Source organism: Bombyx mandarina, chromosome 25 (genome assembly GCF_030267445.1).
Source record: "Bombyx mandarina strain Sakado chromosome 25, ASM3026744v2".
NCBI classification, from domain to species: Eukaryota; Metazoa; Arthropoda; class Insecta; order Lepidoptera; family Bombycidae; genus Bombyx; species Bombyx mandarina.
In genome coordinates, this window is record NC_143231.1 from 6,947,934 (window position 1) to 6,970,435 (window position 22,502).

The 22,502-nt window shown below is 32.5% G+C and overlaps 3 protein-coding genes across 3 annotated transcripts in view; 1 reads left to right on the forward strand and 2 right to left on the reverse strand.

Annotated features, from left to right (window-relative positions):
- Enoph (enolase-phosphatase E1) overlaps positions 1-14,115 on the reverse strand; it is a 37,199-nt gene extending 23,084 nt beyond the window's left edge. Inside the window, exons 1-17 of the mRNA XM_089738659.1 lie at positions 14,081-14,115; positions 13,457-13,731; positions 12,575-12,864; positions 12,175-12,345; positions 11,271-11,476; positions 10,306-10,955; positions 9,944-10,127; positions 9,183-9,838; positions 8,029-8,231; positions 6,822-7,356; positions 6,439-6,563; positions 4,764-4,966; positions 4,054-4,169; positions 3,734-3,855; positions 3,242-3,454; positions 2,205-2,375; positions 1,820-1,879 (exon numbers count right to left, since the gene is read on the reverse strand). Coding sequence (XP_089594785.1) covers positions 1,820-1,879; positions 2,205-2,375; positions 3,242-3,454; positions 3,734-3,855; positions 4,054-4,169; positions 4,764-4,966; positions 6,439-6,563; positions 6,822-7,356; positions 8,029-8,231; positions 9,183-9,838; positions 9,944-10,127; positions 10,306-10,955; positions 11,271-11,476; positions 12,175-12,345; positions 12,575-12,864; positions 13,457-13,731; positions 14,081-14,100 — 4,200 coding nt within the window. The 5' untranslated portion in view covers positions 14,101-14,115. The remainder of the gene's footprint in view (positions 1-1,819; positions 1,880-2,204; positions 2,376-3,241; positions 3,455-3,733; positions 3,856-4,053; positions 4,170-4,763; positions 4,967-6,438; positions 6,564-6,821; positions 7,357-8,028; positions 8,232-9,182; positions 9,839-9,943; positions 10,128-10,305; positions 10,956-11,270; positions 11,477-12,174; positions 12,346-12,574; positions 12,865-13,456; positions 13,732-14,080) is intronic.
- LOC114247823 (uncharacterized) lies at positions 14,069-19,132 on the forward strand. Its single transcript, XM_028180877.2, has 3 exons — positions 14,069-15,861; positions 16,606-16,784; positions 17,469-19,132. Exons 1-3 carry the CDS (start codon positions 15,592-15,594, stop codon positions 17,881-17,883), a joined length of 864 nt encoding a protein of 287 aa, XP_028036678.2. The 5' UTR covers positions 14,069-15,591; the 3' UTR covers positions 17,884-19,132.
- Positions 19,127-21,881, reverse strand: LOC114247822 (beta-1,3-galactosyltransferase 5). Its single transcript, XM_028180876.2, has 3 exons — positions 21,623-21,881; positions 20,316-20,463; positions 19,127-20,050 (listed from the first exon to the last, which is right to left on the reverse strand). Exons 1-3 carry the CDS (start codon positions 21,783-21,785, stop codon positions 19,300-19,302), a joined length of 1,062 nt encoding a protein of 353 aa, XP_028036677.2. The 5' UTR covers positions 21,786-21,881; the 3' UTR covers positions 19,127-19,299.
- Between the last annotated feature and the right edge of the window lie 621 nt (positions 21,882-22,502).

A 22,502-nucleotide genomic window follows, 5' to 3' on the forward strand; every position in this document is an offset into this window, starting at 1 on the left:
TAGAAGGTAAAATTGGCGACCCAATCTCCACCACTTCGATAAAGCGGCACGACACGAGAACCCTCTCATCGTGGCCGCCGGTAACTACATTCCCGATCCTGCGGAAAGAATGGAAAGCAGTCGACGTCACCCAAAACACGTCATCTCGGATCCTCCCGATCCACTAACTGTGCTTTTAGGTACCTCAAGCACCGGTCATCGTTCTCGTCGAACCCGTCGCTTGCGACGAAGGGCTCAACGAGTAAATTAACCCTCAGACACAGCCCACTGAGTTTCTCGCCGGATCTTCTCAGTGGGTCGCGTTTCCGATCCGGTGGTAGATTCTGCGAGGCACGGCTCTTGCTAAGGTTCGTGTTAGCAACGTCGTCAGGTTTGAGCCCCGTGAGTTCACCTACTAGTCAAGGTTACGCTGGAATAGCTTCTCAATCCTACCAGCTTAGGTAGGAAAAAAAAAAACCAATCTCCAACTGTTGTTTCAGATCGCATATGATTTTTATTTTAAATTTTTTATCACGCTTAAATAGATTTTCTTTTACAATAGGAATAGGGCTCGTATCAGTGTCTATAGCTGAAGAGAAGAAAATCACTGTCTGGGTTGATGTTGCATTTGTTTGTTAAGTGGTTGTTTTATTCATAAGACATTTGTTTCGGGAGTGAACAGATGAGGTGTTAAAATTTATAAAGTTATTTTATTGTATAATTCTACATGTAGCATATTCTACATTGGATACTATGAATTTCCTGGTATAATTGCGAGAAAGTCGAGGGCAGAATTTCCGAAGTTGTTTTCCTTGCGTGTACGCTTGCGGAAGTTGAAAATTTCTTCGATCTGCGTTCTTTACTATCACAATTAAAGGCCATAGCGGCCTAATTCTGCAAAAATTATTTAGCAAAATAAATATTTTTATTTTGTTTTTATTGAAAAAAAAAAAAAACGGTTGTATATACGGACTCACTTACCACCAGTGTGCTTAGTGTGAGGTATTTAACGTTCTCGATAGCGTAAGAGTTAACTCAAATTTGTATGGAGTTGGAAGGTTTGCCGCTAGGGGCGCTCTTCCAACTCTACTAATTTGAGTTGTTTTTCGACATCGAGAACGTTAAAAAACTCGCACTAAGCACACTGGTGGTATTAAGTGGTTATCAGAGCTCATTGACATCACGTGAATGTCGCCACCCACCACGAGGAATCTGATTCAAATCTCCATTGTAAAGGCCTGTCACTCCCTTCATAGCGGAACGTAAATGGTGCAAATAGGCTGTTCACCGTAAATTAGCATTTGTTGTTTTGATTTTCATCGCACGATATTATTGCGAAAGTCGTATGTGAACAATTGTTATCTAGGAAATTCCTTACAAAAACTGGTACCGGTCTCTAAGATCTAAACACCCGTATAGCTGCATCACTTGACAATGGTATACCGAGCATCTTATCCTTTAAACCACAAAATATATCGAGGGCACTGAGTAGGTTAAAAAACAGGATATGTATTAAATTGTTATCATTCAGTGATTTTTGCATTTAATTCCATAGCAAACGCACAAAATAAATCTACATTTTACTAACACAAACATTTGTTTAAAATAATTTATTGTAAAACATTTCATATATTGTTCTATTAATACCTAATTTACAGTACCTAACAAAACAGAGTACATGTCTTGCTTAATATCATTTATGAAAATGAATAACTTGTTAAGGCCATTTAAGATTAAATCCATTTAAATTTAATATTATTTAGTGAACTTTCTTATTAAACAATTACGCCTTCAAATGGTCTAACAAACTATTCTTGGAAAGCGTTTGCTTGTCTGTCGCTTTCAGTTTCTTCATAAGTCGAGGCGTGTCAGGTTTACTATCCGCCTTTCTCTTCGTTCCCTGTAAATTTACATCATTTTATGTGTTTAATTACATGTTAGAATTTCACAAACAGCTCTTCTTTTTTAAATAATCTTGTAAATAATGTTTTGCAGGGCCATTAAAAAATATTAAAGAGATACCAGATTTCGACGAGTATCGAACTAGATCACTGGGACGATTTTTTGATTGTTTTATAAATTAACACTAAAATTTATTTGAAACCAATGGCCAAATTTTAAGCAAAGTATTGTTGCCACTACATTACATGAAAAATCTACCTAATTATATGGTAGCTTAAGATAATAATAGGTTTAAGCTATAGCTAATTTTCATAAAATCAAACCTTTGGTTCTTCATCAGGTGTAATGGAGGAAAAGACGAAGTTTCTTCTGTTTGTAGGAACTAAGGAGCCAACTTTAGGAGAATCCTCATTGATCGCCAATGGAGTTGCAAGCGCCGCTAAACGGGCTAAAGCACCGTTACCACGAGTTAGTAGCGAACCGTGGTAGTTTTGCTGAAAAATTTTTTGCTATCAACACATTTTTTAAAAGAACAAGGCAACATTTTAAGAATTACATAATTTTTAATGTTAAAGTTATATGAAATAGAGACATCTCTTTGCACGGTCATGTCGAAATTCATCAAGATTTTACCTCTGGTATTCATTAAATAGGGGGGTGTATAAAAATTTTATGCAAATAAGGATCTGCTATTGTAATGTTATGTAATACAGCAAAACCATTAATTCCACTGACTTGTATGTTTATATTGTAAGTACAGGTTTAATTATGAAGGCTACAAACAGTTGTCTTTTATACAATATAATTAAGTCTTCAAACTCATGTCTCAAGGTGTTTTATTTAACAAACATTCTAATGTCCATTGACTCAGGTAACCACTTAATAACAAGTAGATCCTGAATCTGTGGCCCATACAGCAATAAAATAAGAACATATACTAACTTTAAGGATTTCAGTTAATGTTCGTTTTCAAAACAATTTAGTCAATGGTCAAAAATAGTTTTAGATAGATATAAAGAGGGAAACAATAAACAACAAGTTTTAGTTTGAGGTGAGCTGAGGAAGTGCATGCAAATATACATATCGACGCTTGAAAGGCAAACGTGACTAAGCGACAAGTAACTGCTTTGTACATAAGTGATAGGCAATAATCATATTCGATGTGCAAAAAAAAAATATTTCTAGGTCTATTAAAATCATTTCAATCCTACAGCTACTAACAAGATTAGTTAAATTAGTCAACTTTAAATTAGTCTACTGTAAAGTTCACGCATTGTCACTTAGTCACGTTTGCCTTTCAAGCGTCGATATAGTAAAACTTAAAACAAGATTTTGCGTTTTTTTATTTACGAATTGGCACCTGGAATATAGAATAAGCCTTCTTTGGACTAGGTATATCTTTTGTCGGTTTCTTTTCCGCGCTAATATATTTTTCGTGGTCTTCAGTCTTTCGTGTGTCAGTCTTCTTCATTTCTTGAACCAATGTCGACATTGTCTTCGAACATAAATTAGCTTTAATTATAGTTGTCCGATCTATACTTATGTTGCAGTCTTCATTATCATCCTTGCTTTGCTAGAAACAAACCATTTAAATATTAATTTTTCTAAAACATACTATTGGCTCACACAGTCGGCAGCGGAATTTAAATTGTGACATCTACGGCGTGTCGTGTCCTGTGATGAGTTTCAGCCTATACTACTGATGAATAGGTACTCAAAATTCGCAATGTACTATGTGTACAAAAACCTCGTCTACAAGTATATGTTGGTAGTAAAACTATTCAGCGTTTGATGGAATCTCATTTCTTTTTAGCAAGTAAATGATATTAAATTATTTTTTTATTGAATTTACCATTTGTTTTAAAAATATCTCCCTCTCGTGTCTCTGTTTTCTCCATTGTTCTTCAGATTCAAAGTCTTCTTCTTGCGTATCAGTGTAATCACCCACAATTGTACCCATTTGTTCATCATCCTCTGAAAAATAAATCATGATCCCAAATATTTATTGGATTGAAATTGTTTGTCATATGAACAGTTGTGAACATTTAAAATTGGATGGAAAATAATTATTTCTATTGGAATAAGAGCTAACCTAATCCATATAGAACCCAAAATCAAAAATATTGAATAGAAAAATAACTAAAATGAGAAAAAATATATTTGTTTTCATACCATTATTTCTCCATCTGAATTTACGTTGACGATGCCCATCTCCGAGATCACCGTCTTCGAACAGCAGTTCTTGAATAATACGCACTTCTCGTTTGTCTTGATCCATTACGTCCCGCCTGAAAAAAAGTAAAAAACCACAAAATATACGTCACTCAATCAAAATAAAAAAAAAAACTTGTCGATTAGGAACTTATGGGCTTTTTTTTTCTTTTTTTTTTATTGCCCTTGTAGGCAGACGAGCATACGGCCCACCTGGTGGTGAGTGGTTACCGTCGCCCATGGAGTTCAGCAATGCCAGGGGCAGAGCCAAGCCGCTGCCTACCACTTAATACTCTCCACAAGCCTCGTTTGAAGAAGGACATGTCATAGCGCTCGGGAAACACCGTGGATAACTGAAATAACTGACTTCACTTTATCAGTTCGGAATGTAATTAGAACATTATGAAGTATGGAAAAACAAATATGAATGGCTTGTCGCTTTTCTGGTACGGGTGACAGTGACTCTAAAATGAAGTCGTCATGGACTAAAGGATAAGATGCCATGTTCAAATTCCTAACACACGTACCGATTTCTTAAATGACCATACTATAGGTAGGTATAACCTACCAATGTAAGATGGCAAAATACCCTCTCATCAGTAAAGTATGTAAGGTCAGATATCTTCGACCATCCGAATTTTGTTTGTACTTTTTATGCATCTAATACATACATGTGTATCTGTCCAAGTTCCCTTTGCAGTTTCCTCTGATTAAATGTCTCATCGTCTCCTTCTTCTCGTTCCATACGGTCAAGACCAGCCTCGTCTTCATCGCCGGAACCAATCCACTCATCTTCTGAAGTCAATTCTGCTTCATTCTCGAAAAACTCTGTCGTTGTACGTTTTTTCTTAGTGTATTGAACTTTGACTTCCACCTTAAATTTGATGTTGAAATGTTACTGTTAATATAACAATACACGTTTGGAAATATTTTGGTTTTTATCTCAGAAGAATTTTAAAACGGAAATAAACGTACCTAAAACCGTAGGCAAACATTGGTCTATAATTTTGCTATGTTTAAAACAATTTGGTTGTAGTTAGTTTTTTTTATTGCTTATTGCTTATTGGGTGGACGAGCTCACAAGCCACCTGGTGTTAAGTGGTTACTGGAGCCCATAGACATCTATGACGTAAATGCACCGCCCACCTTGAGCTATAAGTTCTAAGGTCTGTATAGTTACAACGGCTGCATCACTCTTCAAACCGATCGATGAATGATCGATGTATTGAGGTAAGTTTAGGCCTTCATTTAGGATTTCATTCAAAAGAACTTAAAAAAGTTAGTTGTGTTTTTCAGGGTTTTAGTGCGTGTGATTACATAAATTTAGCTGCATTACTAAAAGTATAAATATGAATATGTACATGCTTTTTTATTATTAACAGAAGCATGTGGGGTACTCTTTAATAACCCTCCAAAACAATGCGGTAGTTGAAAAATTTAGCGGAATTTATAGTGGACATTACGGCTTACTTAATATCTCACTTATCTATTATTATTACTTACAAAAAACATACATAATTAAAACTATTTGAACGGTTTAGTCTCTGCTTCCTACATTTGTAATACTTTCGAATTTAGAAAATGCAGAAAAGAATAAAATGTGTGACTGTCATCTTTTGGTATTTAAAAATCTAAATATTAGTGTTAATCTTTAAAATAATAAAAAGCAAATCATAGACCCAAAAGCCGATGAAGTAAAGAGATGAGATGAAGAAGAAACGCCAAATGTAGAAACAGGAAAGTTTCTCCCTATGGCATGTTACAATGTCTTTATGAGGAGATATAGTCCAAGGAGGGTTGACGTAAGACAGGTGGTACATGATTACATAGGGATTGAATACTTTACAGTTGTGCATATGGTGTTATTCGTTGAAATTAAAATTTCATGCTTATTATTTCATGCTATTTAATTTCAAATCAATTTTAATTATGACTAGAGCTCGCAATAATCGAAGAAAACACTATAAAACATTCATTCATTCCCATAGATACAAATGAGTCATTCGGCCGATCTTCTAAATGGGTAGCGATTCCGATCCGGTGGTCTACCAGAGAAGCACTGCATTTGCTAAGGCTAATGTTAGCGCGTTTTCTGAGAACGAGTTCCGTGAGGTCACCTACCCGTCCCGTAATAGTCTCATAAAGGGTACCAATGATTAAGTAGAGAAAAAAAAACATTCATTATTAAGCCTATATCTAACAATATACTACAGCATTGTGCTTTTATATTTAAATTATATGGACCATTACTTGTACCTATTTTTTTAGAATATAATTACTCCAAAGTACAGTTAATAGTATCTAGACAAGTGTGAAAGACAAAAATATTTTAAAATTATTTTATACCTCATTCTCCTCAGAATCATATTCTACTATTTTATCATTTCTGTCAGCATCATCATCATTATTATCGTCGATTTCCGATTGATATTCTTCCGTTTCTTCTAATTCTTCGTCTTCATCTTCGTCATCTAGAACAGAAATGTTTCTTTTTAATGACGTAGATGTGCCGTAATATAAATGGACTTTGATTCTGCCCAACTTGAGACATGAAGTCAAAGTTTCGATTACAAAAGAAGCCTCATCTAGCCAACCCTCAAAATAGTGTGGCGCGGAACCGCATGAGGCTCTACCTGCTAGTTTTGAGGTTTGACTTTATTGTAATTTAATGTTTTCAAGATATTTATTATCAGTTGGTCTTAAATTTGAGAAATACATGTATATCTCACCTGAAATCTGCAAAGCTCGCTTTTCACGTTTCTTCTTTTTATGATCTTTACCAACTTTGACTTCAGTTTTATTTTCTTCATCATCCGAATCTATGATGAATTTCTTTTTAATATTCGAATCTCGGTCTAAGCTCCCACAAAAATATTTATTTTGTTTTGGGGTATCAAATTCGGGATCATGTAATTCATCAAGTATTGATTGTAGAAGTATTCCATCGTCTTTGGGCTTTACAGTGTTAATAGCATCAGAATTATTAACTGTTTGCGTTAAATCTTCAGCACTGTTTTTTTCTTGACCTGACGACATATTCATATCATGCTTGCCTGCAAATTCCTCATTAATAAAATGAAGTTTATTTTTATCTTCTTCATTAATTTGGGAAATGAATTCATTTTCGTAGAACTGGCCGGTGCAAAGGGCTAAAATATCTTCGCCGATTGGCTGTGAGGTTGACGCTTGAGAATTTTGTGTGTTTAGTAATTTAGATGGACCCAAACATTCTTTCCATCCTTTCGTATCGGATTCTTTGAAGCTCTAAAATATAAAAATATAAAATAGGTTAGAGATAGCTTTGATATTATTAACACCAAATCATCCTATGAGAAGTCGTTCTCGGTTCCCTTTCCACTAGGCTAATTTTGGTATTTAACCAATGTAAACAATAATGTTATTATTTAATATAATGTCCTCCTGGTCTAGTGTGAAAATAAAACGATATTAGCTTCCTAATTTCTGAAAAAAATCAATTTCATTTACATATCACAGAGAGCAAAAAAAATCGTTCAACACTAATTTATAAATATGTTCCTTGTATAATTGGTTATCTTTTGTGCGTCTTTTATGTCCAGTACCAGTTAACATAATATAATCCAAGATCCCAGAGCACCCAGACTTTATTTTCTCAGCAGTAAAGTTAACTGGATAAAATAGTGTTAATAAGTACTTTGGGTGTATCCCATACCTACTAACTTGGTCTGACACCCATCTGTCAGTTGTCGGGTGCTAAAGGCATGTTAAAATATTACTTACTTTTCTTAAATTCTCAGTGCTGATTTTTACATATGTTTAAAATTATTTGTTCAAAAAGGAATAAAGTAGAAACACGACAGGTGGGCTCGATTCGTTTTAATAATTATAGTTCACAGATTTGGCGAGTGAAAAAATTTGCCTTGTAATTCAGTCAGAATTCAATTATTTTTTACTCACATTAAGTGATGGTGTTTCGCTATCCTCTGTACCCAATTCATTTTCAATTCCGTTAATAGATTTCAATATTGAAAATGTTTGTGTGTGACAGTCACTCTCATCTTCTTTGATATTTTTATCAGAAACTACTAAAACACTTTCCAGACTCGTGAATAGTTCATCTGATACAGATTTATGTGCTTGAGCCAGTTGAATAATGTCATCTACAAATAAAACAAAAAAGTAATTTTCTTATGTTCCCTTCACACATTATGAATTACAAATGTATGATATGACATGGCAAACCATTTAAACTAAAGATCTAAAGTCTTCAACAACAAAAAAAGATCAGTGTATTACATAATAGTGTTAGTGTCTTAACTTTTAATTTATTTTTATTGATAACTTAACTTTTTTAACGAATGTTTTGAATGAATTTATTTTTTTCTTTATTGCGACACGAATTTTAATTGCTTTTTGTGGGCTGCACATATACGAAACGTGGACAGCCCGTTTTTCTTGTTACTCTATATGTTTAGCAAATAAAATTAATAAATAATAGTAAAAAAGCGTGGGGTGCTCTTCAGGATATTATCAAAATAGCCCTTCTACTCATATCTGTTCATAAAGTATTTATAACTACTGATACCATGCACCCTACGCTTTTTTTTACAATAAAATCATTTTTTCTTACACTATTTCTAATTCAAATTTATTAAAATTTCTTTTCTATTTTTAAGTTGGATTTTCTATAAAAGCGCATTTTGTTAGTTTTTTTAAACTATTATTTATCTTTCATTTTTTTTTTTAACTTTAACTTTAATAAGTATACCAAATTTCGAGTTAATCCGACGTTTTGAAGGGGGTCAAAATCATGTTCAAAGATTCCGTTACATACTAACATACATACGTCTGAAACTAATAAAAGCGTATTAAAAGAGTATTTTGTAAAAGCACCATCAACTATTTTAAAGATGAATATAACGAATAATTGTGTATTAATTATCAAATTAATAAATTCTGCAGGTTGGATTTTTGTCAAATTATGTTCTGTAAATATTATTACATTAGGTACATAGCTATTTAGAAAATTTGGTATCTTCTGCTGAATTTCAGTACCAGCTTAAAGGCCTCTCTCAATATGAGTACAGTGAGTGTATTTTGAAAAACATTACCTTGAGAATCGCTAATTGTTTGAATTTTCTCTTTTTCAACCGACCTTTCTTCAGTTTCAATTGATCTATCAATGCTATTTTCTATGTTTGCTTTGAACTGGCTTGTAACTTTTAACATATTGTTACTTTCTAGATTAAGGTCATCATTACGTTCTTCATCATCAGAATCTTCAAATGCTTTTAATATTCTACCCTTTTTCCCGACAGTAGTGTGTTCTTCTTCAGATGATTCACTAGTTACATCATCTTCATTAATTTCACTATCTCCGGCCTCGTCTTCAATTTGTTTTTCATTATTGTCACTATCTAATGGGTTATCTACCTGATCATCAGCTACATCGTCGTCACATTCGGATTCCTCAGCCTCATCAGTAATAAAAGTATTTTTATTTGGAGATTTATCCACCATATCTATATCATCTTCGATTAAATCTTCTTCTGATTCTCCAGAAGATTCTTTTTCGAGGTTTTCTTCTAATCGATCAAGTTTTTCAATTTCGTCTTCAGCTTCTGAAGTTTCCCCTCTAAGAGCTTTTAGCTCCAATTCTTGTTTTTTCTCTTCTTCTAATCGTCTCGCCCATTCCAAAGATCGTTTTTCAGCAATTTCTTCTTCCAGCTCTTGTTTTAGTTTCAATAAAAGTGCTCCTGGCTTTAATCTAAATTGTAAAAAAAATATAAATTTTTATTTATTTATTATCAATTTAGAAAATTAGGAAATACAAGAGTAATTCTGGTAAATGAGGTTGATATTGTTTTAATACCTGTTCTCCCTCTCTCGTTCCGCCTCCTCTGGAGTTTTTAATTTGGCAAAATAAGTAAACCTTTCTTTCAGTAGTTCAACACCAGATAGTTTCTTTGGTATTGTAGGATCACCATCATCCAAATCAATAACCATTCCAGGAGCACCAGTCAGTTTAGGTTTGACATTTAAGGTTTGATCCTTTGCTAAAAATAGTGGAGTTAGGCTTATATAGTGTATAGTCTTATATTAGTGTCTGCTATATTTTAAAATTAATTAAATGCTAATTAATTATGTATTTATACAAACAAACGAAAATTTTAATTTAATATTTTTATCTTACACTTAATCGCAAAACCATGAATATATTACATTTATGCTCACCCTTATTTACTTCTACATTATTTACAATGTTCTCAATATTAATCATATTCATATGTTGATCGGAATAGTCATCAAACAAATCATAATTTTCAGTTTCATCAAGTGTCGTCTCTTTGTTATAACAGTTTTCATCGCTTTTTAATTTATTATCTGTGTAAGTTTCAGAGTCAAAATGTAAAGATATTTGTTCACTATCTCTTTGAGTTTGTGCATTAATATTACTACTATTAGTTGAGTTATCAAAATGATTGTATATTACATTATTTAATGTATTTATTTGATCATCTCTTGTTGTAGAAACAAAACCTTCTGTGAGAGCTTCAGTAATCTCAACTTGATGATTTTGTTTTGTAATACTCTTATCCTTTTCATCTAATATTTTCTCTTCACTAGAATTCAAATCGTTCTCTTTGCGAATTAAATCTGAGCTGTCCTCATTTTGATCAAGATTTAATTCATTTTGCACATTTTCAGTTACTACATTATTTTTTTCAGTATAGAGTTTATCTACAGACAGATTAGCATTGTTCACAGATTCTTTAACCTCATTATTTTCAATATTAGTCTTTATATTGTCACTGTCATTTTCATCTTCAGTATCACTTTTACACAACTCCATCATTTCTTTTTGCCTCTCGTTGAGCTGTTGGCTGAATTACATAAAATAAATTTAATTAAGGTTTGTAGATATAATGAAGATTTTTATGGAAAATGTGCTTTTGGCCTGTTGAATGTTGTCAAAATAACACTTTAATGAAAACAGTGACCCTTCAACAGTACCTATATGAAGATATATGATAATTGAAATACTCAGTTTCTTTATTGAATTTAGGTTAGTTCACTATCTTAAGAAATTATTCAATCCCCATTTGTTGTTTTCAGATATAGCATGTTAATAGGCTCAATAGGTTTTGTCTATGTTAATCACATCTTAATCTTTAAAAAAAAGTATTCTAATGACTTACGCATATTGCTTTAATTGTTCTTCATTCATTTTTATTGGTAATGCTTTTCCATCAGCAGATACAGCTGGTTTTCTTCTACTCATTATGTCTTTTAAAGACAAAGCTTTTGGTCTGTGGTATGGTAATGACACTTGTTTTTCTCTAAGCATTCTATTAGATTCACTCTTTATTTTTTGCATATTTTCCATAGCTATTTTAGCTGTCATCTGAAAATAATTTGATAATAGGCATGAAAGCTGTATGATAGAATAACTTACTATTATGGTAATCAAAGACATGAATTGAAAAAAAATCCAATATTGAAAGTACTGTATTTTTTCGAAAATATTAAAATCAGGAAAAAATGAAAATACTACGAAATATAGTTAATCGAATAGCAGTTGATCAAGGGGCCAAATATGGGCCCCAATTTTTTGGTTAAACACCCTAAGACTATTGTCATGTAAGATCTTTTGGCTGTAAATGTGGGTTTTCCAAAATGAAATAAACAATCCCAATCAGCCTGTAGCTCATGAGATTGATTTTTTATTTATTTATTGCTTAGATGGTTGTACGAGCTCACAGCCCACTTGGTGTTAAATGTATACTGGAGCCCATAGACATCTACAACGTAAATGCCGCCATCCACCTTGAGATATAAGTTCTAAGGTCTCAGTATAGTTACAATAGCTGCCCCACCCTTCAAACCGAAACTCATTACTGCTTCACGGCAGAAATAGGCGGGTGTGGTGGGAATTAATTTTTTATGTTGGACTACATTCAACCAACTATAATCGTATAAATACTAGTAATAAAATAAACTACACAGAATCATAATTTCCTTCCCTTAACCTAAAGATAAAAAAAGCACAATGAGTGATTTTTATTCCATCATTGAAATCAGATAATGGCAATAAGTACTTACTCTCATAGGCTTAGGTGATGTTGGTTGTGTACATTTACTTTTTTTATTTTGTTTTGAAAGTTTCAGCTTGATATTCTCCAGTTCTTTCTCTTCTTCATCTGAGGATGTGTCAGGATCACAAACAGACGGTTTAAAGTGTGATGGTTCAATTTTAAGTTTCTCTTTGATTTTCTGAATCAAACAAATCACTAATGTAAGTTTTTACATAAATTATCAACTAAGCTATTATAACTCAGGTGGGATAGAGAGGACATGTTAAGTTTATTATTATTAGATTGGGCAATGCATAGCATAGAATTTTAATGTTAGAAAAATAGTCAGTTTTAGGCATATTTTATAAGATTTCAAATTTAGAGATGTAATTATGAATATGTATATGGGAAATGTATAAAATACAAACTTGTTTAATATTATCCACAGAGGCAGCATCATCTTCAGAATCTTCTGATGTTTTCTTACTGTCTTTCTCACTCTCACTGATATTCTGCTGTTTTACTTTTCCCTTTGTTTGGACTAAATTCTTAAACCTTTCTCTCAGTTTATTTCTTTTATTTTTCATTCTCAGTTGTTGCTGATCATTTTTCAGTGATTTTATTTCTTTTGAATTAAATGAATTTGAATCTGAATTTTTCTTGGCCTGCTTATTTGTAAGCTTGTAAACTCCATTTTTGCTATCAGAACTTGAATCTGCTGAAATTTTTTAATTTAGTTCATTAGTTAAATTAGCATAAATTTAGTATGGATATTTTTCTTCTGATTTCAAAAAATATAATATATTTCAGTGGCATGTTTTCTACATAAAAAATGGAACAAAAATGAAGCACTTCTTTCATTAATAGATTCATTCATATTACTAAAAGATAACAGATATAGATGAAACAATGAAAGTAAATAAAATATATAGGTTTGTAATACAATTATGCTACTATAATAATATCTTGTAATACCCTCACATGTAACTACTACTATGCTACTTATTTCTACCACAACAGTCATGTGCTTGGGTTAGAGCAATATAATTCAGACTAATGTCTATAGGTTTTGTTAAACGCTTAATACCAAATGAAATGTGATCTGTAACCGTTTAGTGCAATAAAGTAATAAAATAGGATTGCAAAGTTATCTCAGGTTTGATTGTAAGAACACAAAGTATGACAATGAAATGAATTGAATTAACATTTTAAAAATCGATAGATGCAATATAGGATATTTTTATAACTGTCACTCTGTAATAATAAACAAAACAGTGACTATGTTAGAATTATTATAAATAAAATCCTACCATTTTGGCTACCTTTATGCAAAATCTCCTTGTCGATATCACTACCACTATCAGAAAATTGCTTAACACGCCTTTTCACTCGTACTACGGGTATCCCATCTTCATCACTTGTATCGCTGCGACCTGCACTGGATTTTATTGCTAAGCTTATGCTTTTATCATGCACTGTTATCATGTTTTCCGAGACAATTCTGTTTTCGTTTTCGTTGATATTGGTTCCACACCACAACTTTTCCACACCTTTCGTTTCTAAGTCTTCCGTTTTCATCGTGGCACTTTAATTTCAACACGCAAATTATTAGAATGTTTTATTAAGGTGCATATTTTTATAACCTTATCCTTTACAAGTTTTTTTTATATTTTAAAACTGATATGTTCGAATTGTAATTCTATATAGATTTAACGAATAAAACGTAAACAATTTTATCATAACATTTAAATACATTATAGGTAAGTAAATCGGCAAAAAAATCCTGTGTTTATTCTCCTAGTCGTATAATTCTACGAGACTACATGTCAAAAATTTGGCGCGAATTACAGTAACAGTACTTTTATTTTTCCAACTGGAAAGGCCAAAGTGCCGTCCCATACAGCCTAATATTTTATTATATATTAAGTCCTTACATATGAAATTGTGGTGTCATTTCAGATCCTGCCCATCCACTAAAGGTGCTTTTAGGTACCTCAAGCACCGGTCATCGTTCTCGTTGAACCCGTTGCTTGCGACGAAGGGTTCAACGAGTAAATTAACCCGCAGACACAGCCCACTGAGTTTCTCGCCGGATCTTCTCAGTGGTTCGTGTTAGCAACGTCGTCAGGTTTGAATCCCGTGAGTTCACTTACAAGCTCGGTGAATTTAGAATAATCCCTCGAGGCTACTAGAATAGGTAGGGAAAATGAAATTGGCGTTTTGTATGGGAGGATTTTTTTTTTTTTTTTGTAAGATATATTTAATTAATCAAAGTATACATTGTTGTTATATATGCACTTTTGCCATCTCGTAGGTAGTGAGACATTTTGGACGGAACGCGAGGAGTGAAGTTGTGTTATTTGTTTTATTTTGTCTAATAAGTTATGTTACATTTATATTATATTATGTTATATGTCTTGAAATCGTCGCCGCGTCCGCGTCGTGGCCTAAGGGATAAGACGTTCGGGGCATTAATGTTGAGCGATTCACTGGTGTTCGAATCCGATTCTAATTATAGTCAGTATAGTTAGTTACCACGGCTGACCCACCCTTCAAACCGAAACGCATTCTGCTTCACGGAAGAAACAGATGCCACGCGCCGGTGTCATTCACTACAGCTTTCTAGAATCTTGCCAAACGATTACGGCAGGTATCTGTTTTCAGCCACTGCAAACCATGAAGGAACAACTAGCTGCTAAACAACCTTGTCTTGTGTTTAATCTATTACAGTGTCTTCAACTAGGCGTATACACAGATTATTAGATTAGTTACTGCATATTTTTTTAATTTATGCATTATGGATTACTGGTGTCCCAGAAGCCTTTCCAGTTTAATCAAGATTTGTGGGCGAACAAAGGTTCATCCAGGAGGGGTGCTAGAGGAGACTTTTTGGCGGGAACGCGAGGGGTGAAGTGTGATTTGTTTTATTTTGCCTATTTAGTGTTTCTTCAGGTTTAAATATGTAATAACGGTGGTTTATTAACTGTTTAATATCTGTGAAAGTGCACAAATGTGAGAAAATGAAACAAAGCCACTGGACGTAACTTCTCGGGATCCTCCAAAAAGTTCACTGAAAAAATTTCAGTAAATGACCACCATTTTACTAAGATTATATTTCATCCCATATCATCTCATCTCATTTCATTTCATTTCATCCCAGTTGATTAATGTCTCAAATTAATCATCTTCATTTCATTTAATTTCATTTCATCATTTTTCATAAAAATAATAATATAAATTAAAATGAGACATGACTTAAAAGTCTTAGTTACCAGGTCTCTATCATAAAATCCCATAAACCTGTGCTAGAAGTTTACTGGTCAAAAGTGTTTCGAAATTTATAAAGTTCTAATAAAATCACAATGCCATATTTAAATACTGAAAACTATTTATATTGATAAAAAGATAGTCAACGCAAAATAAAAATATTGGTCCTCTCCTCACAATGAGTTCGTCTACTCCAAACAAACACTTAAAGCTTGAAATAAATATTGGTGATCAACTAACGACCATATCATGTGGTCACGTTGTTGCAGAATTAATAAAATTTATAGCGTATCAAAGACTGCAGATTCCTTATACCTATCCATGGTTGAAGCAACTTATCACCAAAAGGAAGGAACTGGATCACGAAAATAGAAAAGAAAGCTTTCAAAGTGAAAAACACTTCCGTACTGCAGAAAGCGCACTGAAAAATTTAGATCTTATCCTAAAGGTAATCAATAAAAGATATATGCCTGTGTATCACTGCAATCTTCCCAAGGTATTAAAAATCTTGGACTTGGGCTTTCGAGCGGTTTTCAGAATAGATTTATGTTTTAAAAAGCACAAGTTAGGCCTTGCTTGGAGTATTGTTTTCGTCTGTAGGCCTGGGCTCTCAAATACCTGCTTCTTAAATTTGACTCTGTACAAGAAAAGGCCATTATCAATAATCCTTTTTTCAAGGAATGCTTAAAACTTCTGGCTCTACAGTGGGACTTCGTTTCATTGTTTTTTATAACATATATTCCATTAGTGATCTGAGGAACCGTTGAGATGATATTCATTCCAGTTCTCAGTAATATAGTTGCCACGTCCCTCCTCTCCACTGTGTTACCTGAGCAGAATGATATACATATATATACTTCTTCAAATGAGATTTAACAAGAGCCCTCAGATGCAGGCCCTTAGTACTATACCCAACAGTAACTATACTTGTTTGTGAATAAAAGCAATAATGAAAATATCTCTCACATGTCAGTCTTTTATAACACACTTTTATTAACTTTGTCTGTCTGCATATATCTAATGGAATATTAGAATGTGATATTGATGCACTTGTCTACTTTATAGTTTGAATAGCTACAAAACAAGTTTTTACAATTTATTCGGTATTTGTGGATTTAACTATTAAACCTTGATCATCTTACTTGGAACCCAAATTTTTTCCATTTGCATTTTAAGACACCATGTTTTTCAGAGTCTGCTTCTTGAAATTAACAGCCCATCAATGCCAGATGAGGTGTGCATAATTCTCGGAGCTACACCTATAACTTGTAAGGAAGTGTATAGATTGATACTGCCAGCTACTTGCCACAGACCACAGTGTCATTCAAGTCTCATAGCCAGTGACCAAAAAATACATAGAAATGTATTTAGGTGAGTCTGAATCTGCTCTTACAGTTATTTATAACATTTTTTTACATATATCCATTGTAATTGGTTATCAAAAAATTCACATTTATCCAATGCAAGACAAAAGAGATTTTGTTAAAGAATCTTGTTATTACACACATTACACATTATTTCGATGATTTTCTTATTTAATGAATTCTTGATCTTTCAGATCCTTTTATTGCATATAAATATGTTAGTTAAGTGTATTATTATAAGCTTTGCTTATTTCTGCAGCAATGATATGACTTTTATTCTTATCTTACAGAGACTTTCCACAGGTTTGACAATCATAATTCTGTTGGCTGATTTGTGATGTAATTCAATTTACTAAAAAAACAAGTATTTATGCATATTTGTCCATGCATGCCAGCTCAAAATAAAGAATTCACCTTTATTCTGTTCTCTTTATAGAGACACTACAATTTCAATAACATCACTCACTCTGACAACTATAAAGTCTCAATTCTCTTAAAACTGAAATTCCCTCAAACTGGATCCAATTATTGATTTTCATTTGCTTCTGCATTACAACATGAATTTGCAGAAGGTTTTTGGAAAAAATTAGAAATCACTTAGTCACTACCATTATTTTTTATTGTTAAATTTAGAATATAGGGGAGAAAAATTATTTTATTTGACCCATTGTAATAATACTTTTCTTTACAGAGCAGTAGTGACCTCTGAGAAATTGAATGAAATGTTCTTAAACACTTTAGCTCCAACAAACATGTTTGTTTTTCTAAAGAAAAGAACCTTTAAAGATCAAGATGCTTTGCTGGATACAAGTAACTATTCATTTACAAGTGGTCACCGAATTCCTGCTAGTTCTAGAATAATTGTAATCAATTTCAGAACAGGAAATACTGAAAATTTTACCTGTTGTAATGAGTTTAAAATTTTTTGTGATGTATCCACTACTGATATTGGCAATGAGGATAGTTTCAATGAAAACTGTGAAGAATTAAATGAAATTGAATCCACTGACACAATAAAATGGTATCAATCATCTTATGTGATGAAAGGATTCAAAGACTGTATCGTAAACGGTAGTTCTATTACTAACACATGGATGAGTTCTTGATATTAGTAGATTATTTTATTAGTAAAATTTTGACTTCGTTTTTTTGGTGACTGTATATCTGTTTGCATTTGGTACGTAGCAGTTGAGTTAGTACAAATATTTAAAAAAATGTTTTTGATTTAGTTCAATAATCTAGTAGTCAATCCCAGATTTTATTGAATAGCTATCATTTATATATTTGTTAAATTATACTGTTTTTTATTTATCATTAATGGTTAACAAATTTGCAATAACAGTTGTGCCTTTTAAGATTTGTTTAGATCAATTTTCTTTTTAAGTGAAATGGGAAATGAAAAAAACGAATGCAAGCTGTGTATATTTTTAGATGTGTAATGATGATAGATATTTATGTATGTATTCAGTGTATTTGAAAAGCTCTGTAGACAAATATTTAAATGGTAGTAAATATTGTTATAATAATACTTTTGATGATTTAAAGATAAAACTATTAGAGAACCTTGTATATAGGTACTAAAAGGTGAAATTAAATATTTTTATTCTGGTCAAGATATTAGGTATATTATTGTACTTTATTATCATCAGAAAAAAAATATTGTATTCTTGTGCCCTTTGATATGTGTGCAAGTTTTCGTGTTATCTGAAGGCTTTAAATTAGTTAAAATTAGATTGAATGATTTCGTTACCTATGTTAATTGACGTTTGATACAAGTTGAGCTAGGATTTTTTAAAGACTGACTTTCAAGACCTCACTAATGGATAGTTGTTTATGTTGTTAATAAACTGTACCTTATGCAGATAAGACTTCTTGAAAATAAATAAATAAAAACAGTTTGTGTTAGGAATGTTGATGATATTATCATTTTACTGTTGAATTTGTGGTTCATTCAGTATTATGTCAGGCTATAATTTTGAGATAAAAGTGTGCAAACTATCCAAACACACTGTTTAAAATACGGATTGGAAGTATTTTAGATTATTGAGGATATTTAGACATTTTTAGATAGGAACCACATACAAATGCAAAATCGTAAAAGTAATTTTAATAAATGAATTGGAAAGACGCATGAAAATTATTAAAAGAGTTTTTAGTATTAAGACTATAATTACTTATAGAATCAATTTCTAAAATAAAAATATGGTAATGAAAATTAGGTGTATGTAATGAAAATATTTCAAATTTGAAATCATGTCTTCCTAAATCGTTCATTTTCTTTTTTATGTTTTGTAATATATATTATTTATATGCAATAATGTAAATCGTTAAATAAATCAGTTGTCAATATAATAATATTACGTTATTTATTCATTGATATAAAATAATGAATTTTCCATTTGTATTGATTTTTCTACTTATATGATTAGATAGATTAAATGGTATTAGTTAGATAAGCAATACATATTTTACATTCCTAATAATTGGCCAATCCGAATCATATTGATAAGACAGAGTATGTGTTATAATTTATATAACTCCACTTGAGGTTGACCATTACTAAATATAGTTCTTTCACTGTTCACAATGCATACTTTCTTTAACGGCGTGCTTTCATCACGTTTCGTGCACTTTTTCGATTTATCACAGTTTCTTATTGCGTCATTAAATTCTACAATCAAATTCTCTCTCCCACCGTTCGGTCCAACAGCCGAATCGCAATTAATTTGTTTATTTATCATATCTCTTAAACAACACTCGAGTAACTCGTAATATTCCAACCAATAATCTCTTGGTAATTGTCGTAATTTAATATGTAAAGCTTCAGTGAGCATACCGGTAATTAAAATGTCGTCAATCCAGAATTTAGGATGGTATATAGCTTCCTCGGTTATTTTGCGGGCCGTTTTTGGCGTAGTTATGTAATACCACCCCGATAAGTAAGCAGGGTAGTTTTTTCTAGAGTATTCTTCCCGAGTAACATACCATTTGTTTTCTTTATTCCTTCTTGGCTTCGTATTATTGAGAATGTAACCCAGAAGGAAAATGTCATTTGCATCTAAAGTTTCTAGTAATCGATAAGTCCTTTCTAAATTAAAAACGGTATCATCGTCGACTTTTAAAATGTACGATGCATTGCTGCACGCTGTGGAGGCCCACTGCAAGCCCATCAGATGCTTGAACGTTAGATTTCTATAATTTTCTACGAAAGATCCTTGTAGGATATCTCCGAATATATTGCTTTCGTCTATTATTGCCTCTTGCGTGATGATTCTGAAACGGTGCATAATTACGAATAATGAAAACGATTAAATATTATTATAGTATCTTCGGTTCTATCGATCGGTTCGTGGTCAATAAATGAAAATATTTGACTGAATTAGTGGTCGCAAAGTCCGAAGCGAACTTACGTAAATACTGAACTTCAAAATGATGTAATTTTAATATCTGATGCATCTCACTTGTCCAGTAAGTAATAAGACTATTACATAAAATATACATAAAAAAAAATTAATAAAAAAATTGATCGAATATTTACTTTTCTTTTTCAGGAATTTTAGCCAATAAGAATACTCTTTTAGCGTTCATGGATTCCAGAAGTTTTTGAGGCATGGCTCTTCTGTGAGCACTTCGTAGTTCAATATGGCCCACATACGATGTAACTATAATTACTAGAAAGGGATTTCCTGTAAAAAAAATTAACAATCAGTTAATGTTTACTGTGGTGGTAGCCATCATACAACACAAGGTATTTGACAAATGCCTGAATTTCGCTTACGACATTTTCAAGATAGCCTTACATATAACGAACAACATTTGGACCGCCGCCGGTCACCGTCCTTAAATTAACCCATTGACATAGTCCACTGAGTTTCTTGCCGGATCTTCTCAGTGGGTCGCATTTCCGATTCAGTGGTAGATTCTGCGAAGCACTGCTCTTACTAGGACTAGTGTTAGCGACACCTTCGGTTTGAGCCCCGAGAGCTCACTTACACGCTAGGGTAAAGCTTAAATAGCCTCTTCAGGCGTATCAGCAGAGGTAGGTTAAAAAAAAAAAAAATTGGACCGTCGGTCTACCGAGCAAATATACCTGCTCGGTGGAAAATCATGCCTTTGTCTTATATCTCCACACTGGTGACATACGACGGAACAATTCCAGCCTTCATACCTCATCATCAACGCATCAAGAACTTTAAGTACCACAGTTCCCGCATTTAAAAACAACTTATCGACAAACGAAATCTTTTTATTTTCCAATAAGAGATGTTATGCAGTTTTGTGAAAAAATCCCACGAGAATAACTTAATCGCATCAAACCAACGAAAGATGCTTCTTGCTGTATCACTTAAATCATTAACAAGCTACCGAAGTGAGTACTTAAACATAATATAATTAAATTAAAGTACTTTTACGGTTTTGTGACACTTACAAGTTTTTCAGAACAGTTTTATACAACACAAAAAACTGATTTAAATATCTTTACGACTGGCGAAAACCTAAGAGAGTAACTACCTACATATTATAATATTACGTAGGTAGTTATTAGAGTACATAAAATCATAATCTTTGGAAAAAATGGAAACGTGCCTGGCCTCGAACCTGTGACGTCTCGCGCTAGAGCCGTACAATCGCTTGAACGAATGTATTAAGATAACCACTTAATTGAATTTCAAAACAATTAAACAAAACACCCACAATTATGCAGTTCATTGGTTATCTTTGGTTACAAAATACACTAGCTATCTCAATTTAGAATAATTTATTGCACACCAAAACGTAAATAAGACATAATAAAGTATGACCATGTAAATGTAATCTAAATGCATTTAATTAATGCTGCAGTACCTGTACACATTTTGTCACTTGGTTGAATAATTGTATGTTTAAAACTTTCTTGTTCAGAAAGTATTTTTATAGTGTTATTTACTTCATGGTTTGAACTCCAATATATCCAACTAATCAAAGTTACGGCTAGAATGGAAGCTAAAACATATTTTCTTTTCACCATGTTACTGTATGCGGCATTTTGTTCTGTTTAACACGAATGTTTACAACTGTTACTAACAAGCAACAAGTTCGGTGACAATGGGACAACATGAATGATTCATTCAATTTCATTCACACTATAATTCTACAATGATAATAAAGAAGATGGCCAATCACTGAAATTATTTGCTAAAATCATGATTACAAATTAATGGATATTTTGATATTAAATTTCCATTTGTCAAGAATAAACAAATAAGTAAACGGAAACAAAGTCCAATCTAATATTTCCTACACATCGATATTAAAGCGTTTATACGTTTAAAAATAAATGTTAAATACCCAGATACAGCAAGCGAAACTGTTAGTGATTTATGACACGATCTTAATATAATCACAGTCAAACAGAGTAGGTAGTGCCGTAAAAAAATATATTCTGGAACATGGGCGGGAACAATGGAGCATCTAAGGACAAAAGCACAATGACGCGGGAGCATTTGCTTTAAATTCCTTTCTCACAAAGTATAAAAACTTCATAAGTATATAAGAAGTGTTTGCGCAAGGTTTTATTGAAAGAACATTGTTTACTGTGATTTAACAAACAGTATCTCGGATCCAAAGATATGAAAAGCATAATATAAAACTCGCAAAAAAAAACAACAACTCAAATGGATCAACTGCGTGATATACACGACTGATTTTACGGACGTTTCATTATTAGGGGTGTCTAACTCCTTAA

What these genes read in the sequence shown, in the direction of transcription:
- LOC114247823 (XM_028180877.2), top strand. Translation starts at nt 15,592, where the DNA reads ATGAGTTCGTCTACTCCAAACAAACACTTAAAGCTTGAAATAAATATT. An exon ending in ATTTAGATCTTATCCTAAAG is followed by an intron (nt 15,862 to 16,605) that starts GTAATCAATAAA and finishes CATGTTTTTCAG; the next exon opens with AGTCTGCTTCTTGAAATTAA. An exon ending in ATACATAGAAATGTATTTAG is followed by an intron (nt 16,785 to 17,468) that starts GTGAGTCTGAAT and finishes TTTTCTTTACAG; the next exon opens with AGCAGTAGTGACCTCTGAGA.
- LOC114247822 (XM_028180876.2), bottom strand. Translation starts at nt 21,785, where the DNA reads ATGGTGAAAAGAAAATATGTTTTAGCTTCCATTCTAGCCGTAACTTTG. An exon ending in AAGTGACAAAATGTGTACAG is followed by an intron (nt 20,464 to 21,622) that starts GTACTGCAGCAT and finishes TTTTTTTTACAG; the next exon opens with GAAATCCCTTTCTAGTAATT. An exon ending in AAAATTCCTGAAAAAGAAAA is followed by an intron (nt 20,051 to 20,315) that starts GTAAATATTCGA and finishes GCACCGTTTCAG; the next exon opens with AATCATCACGCAAGAGGCAA.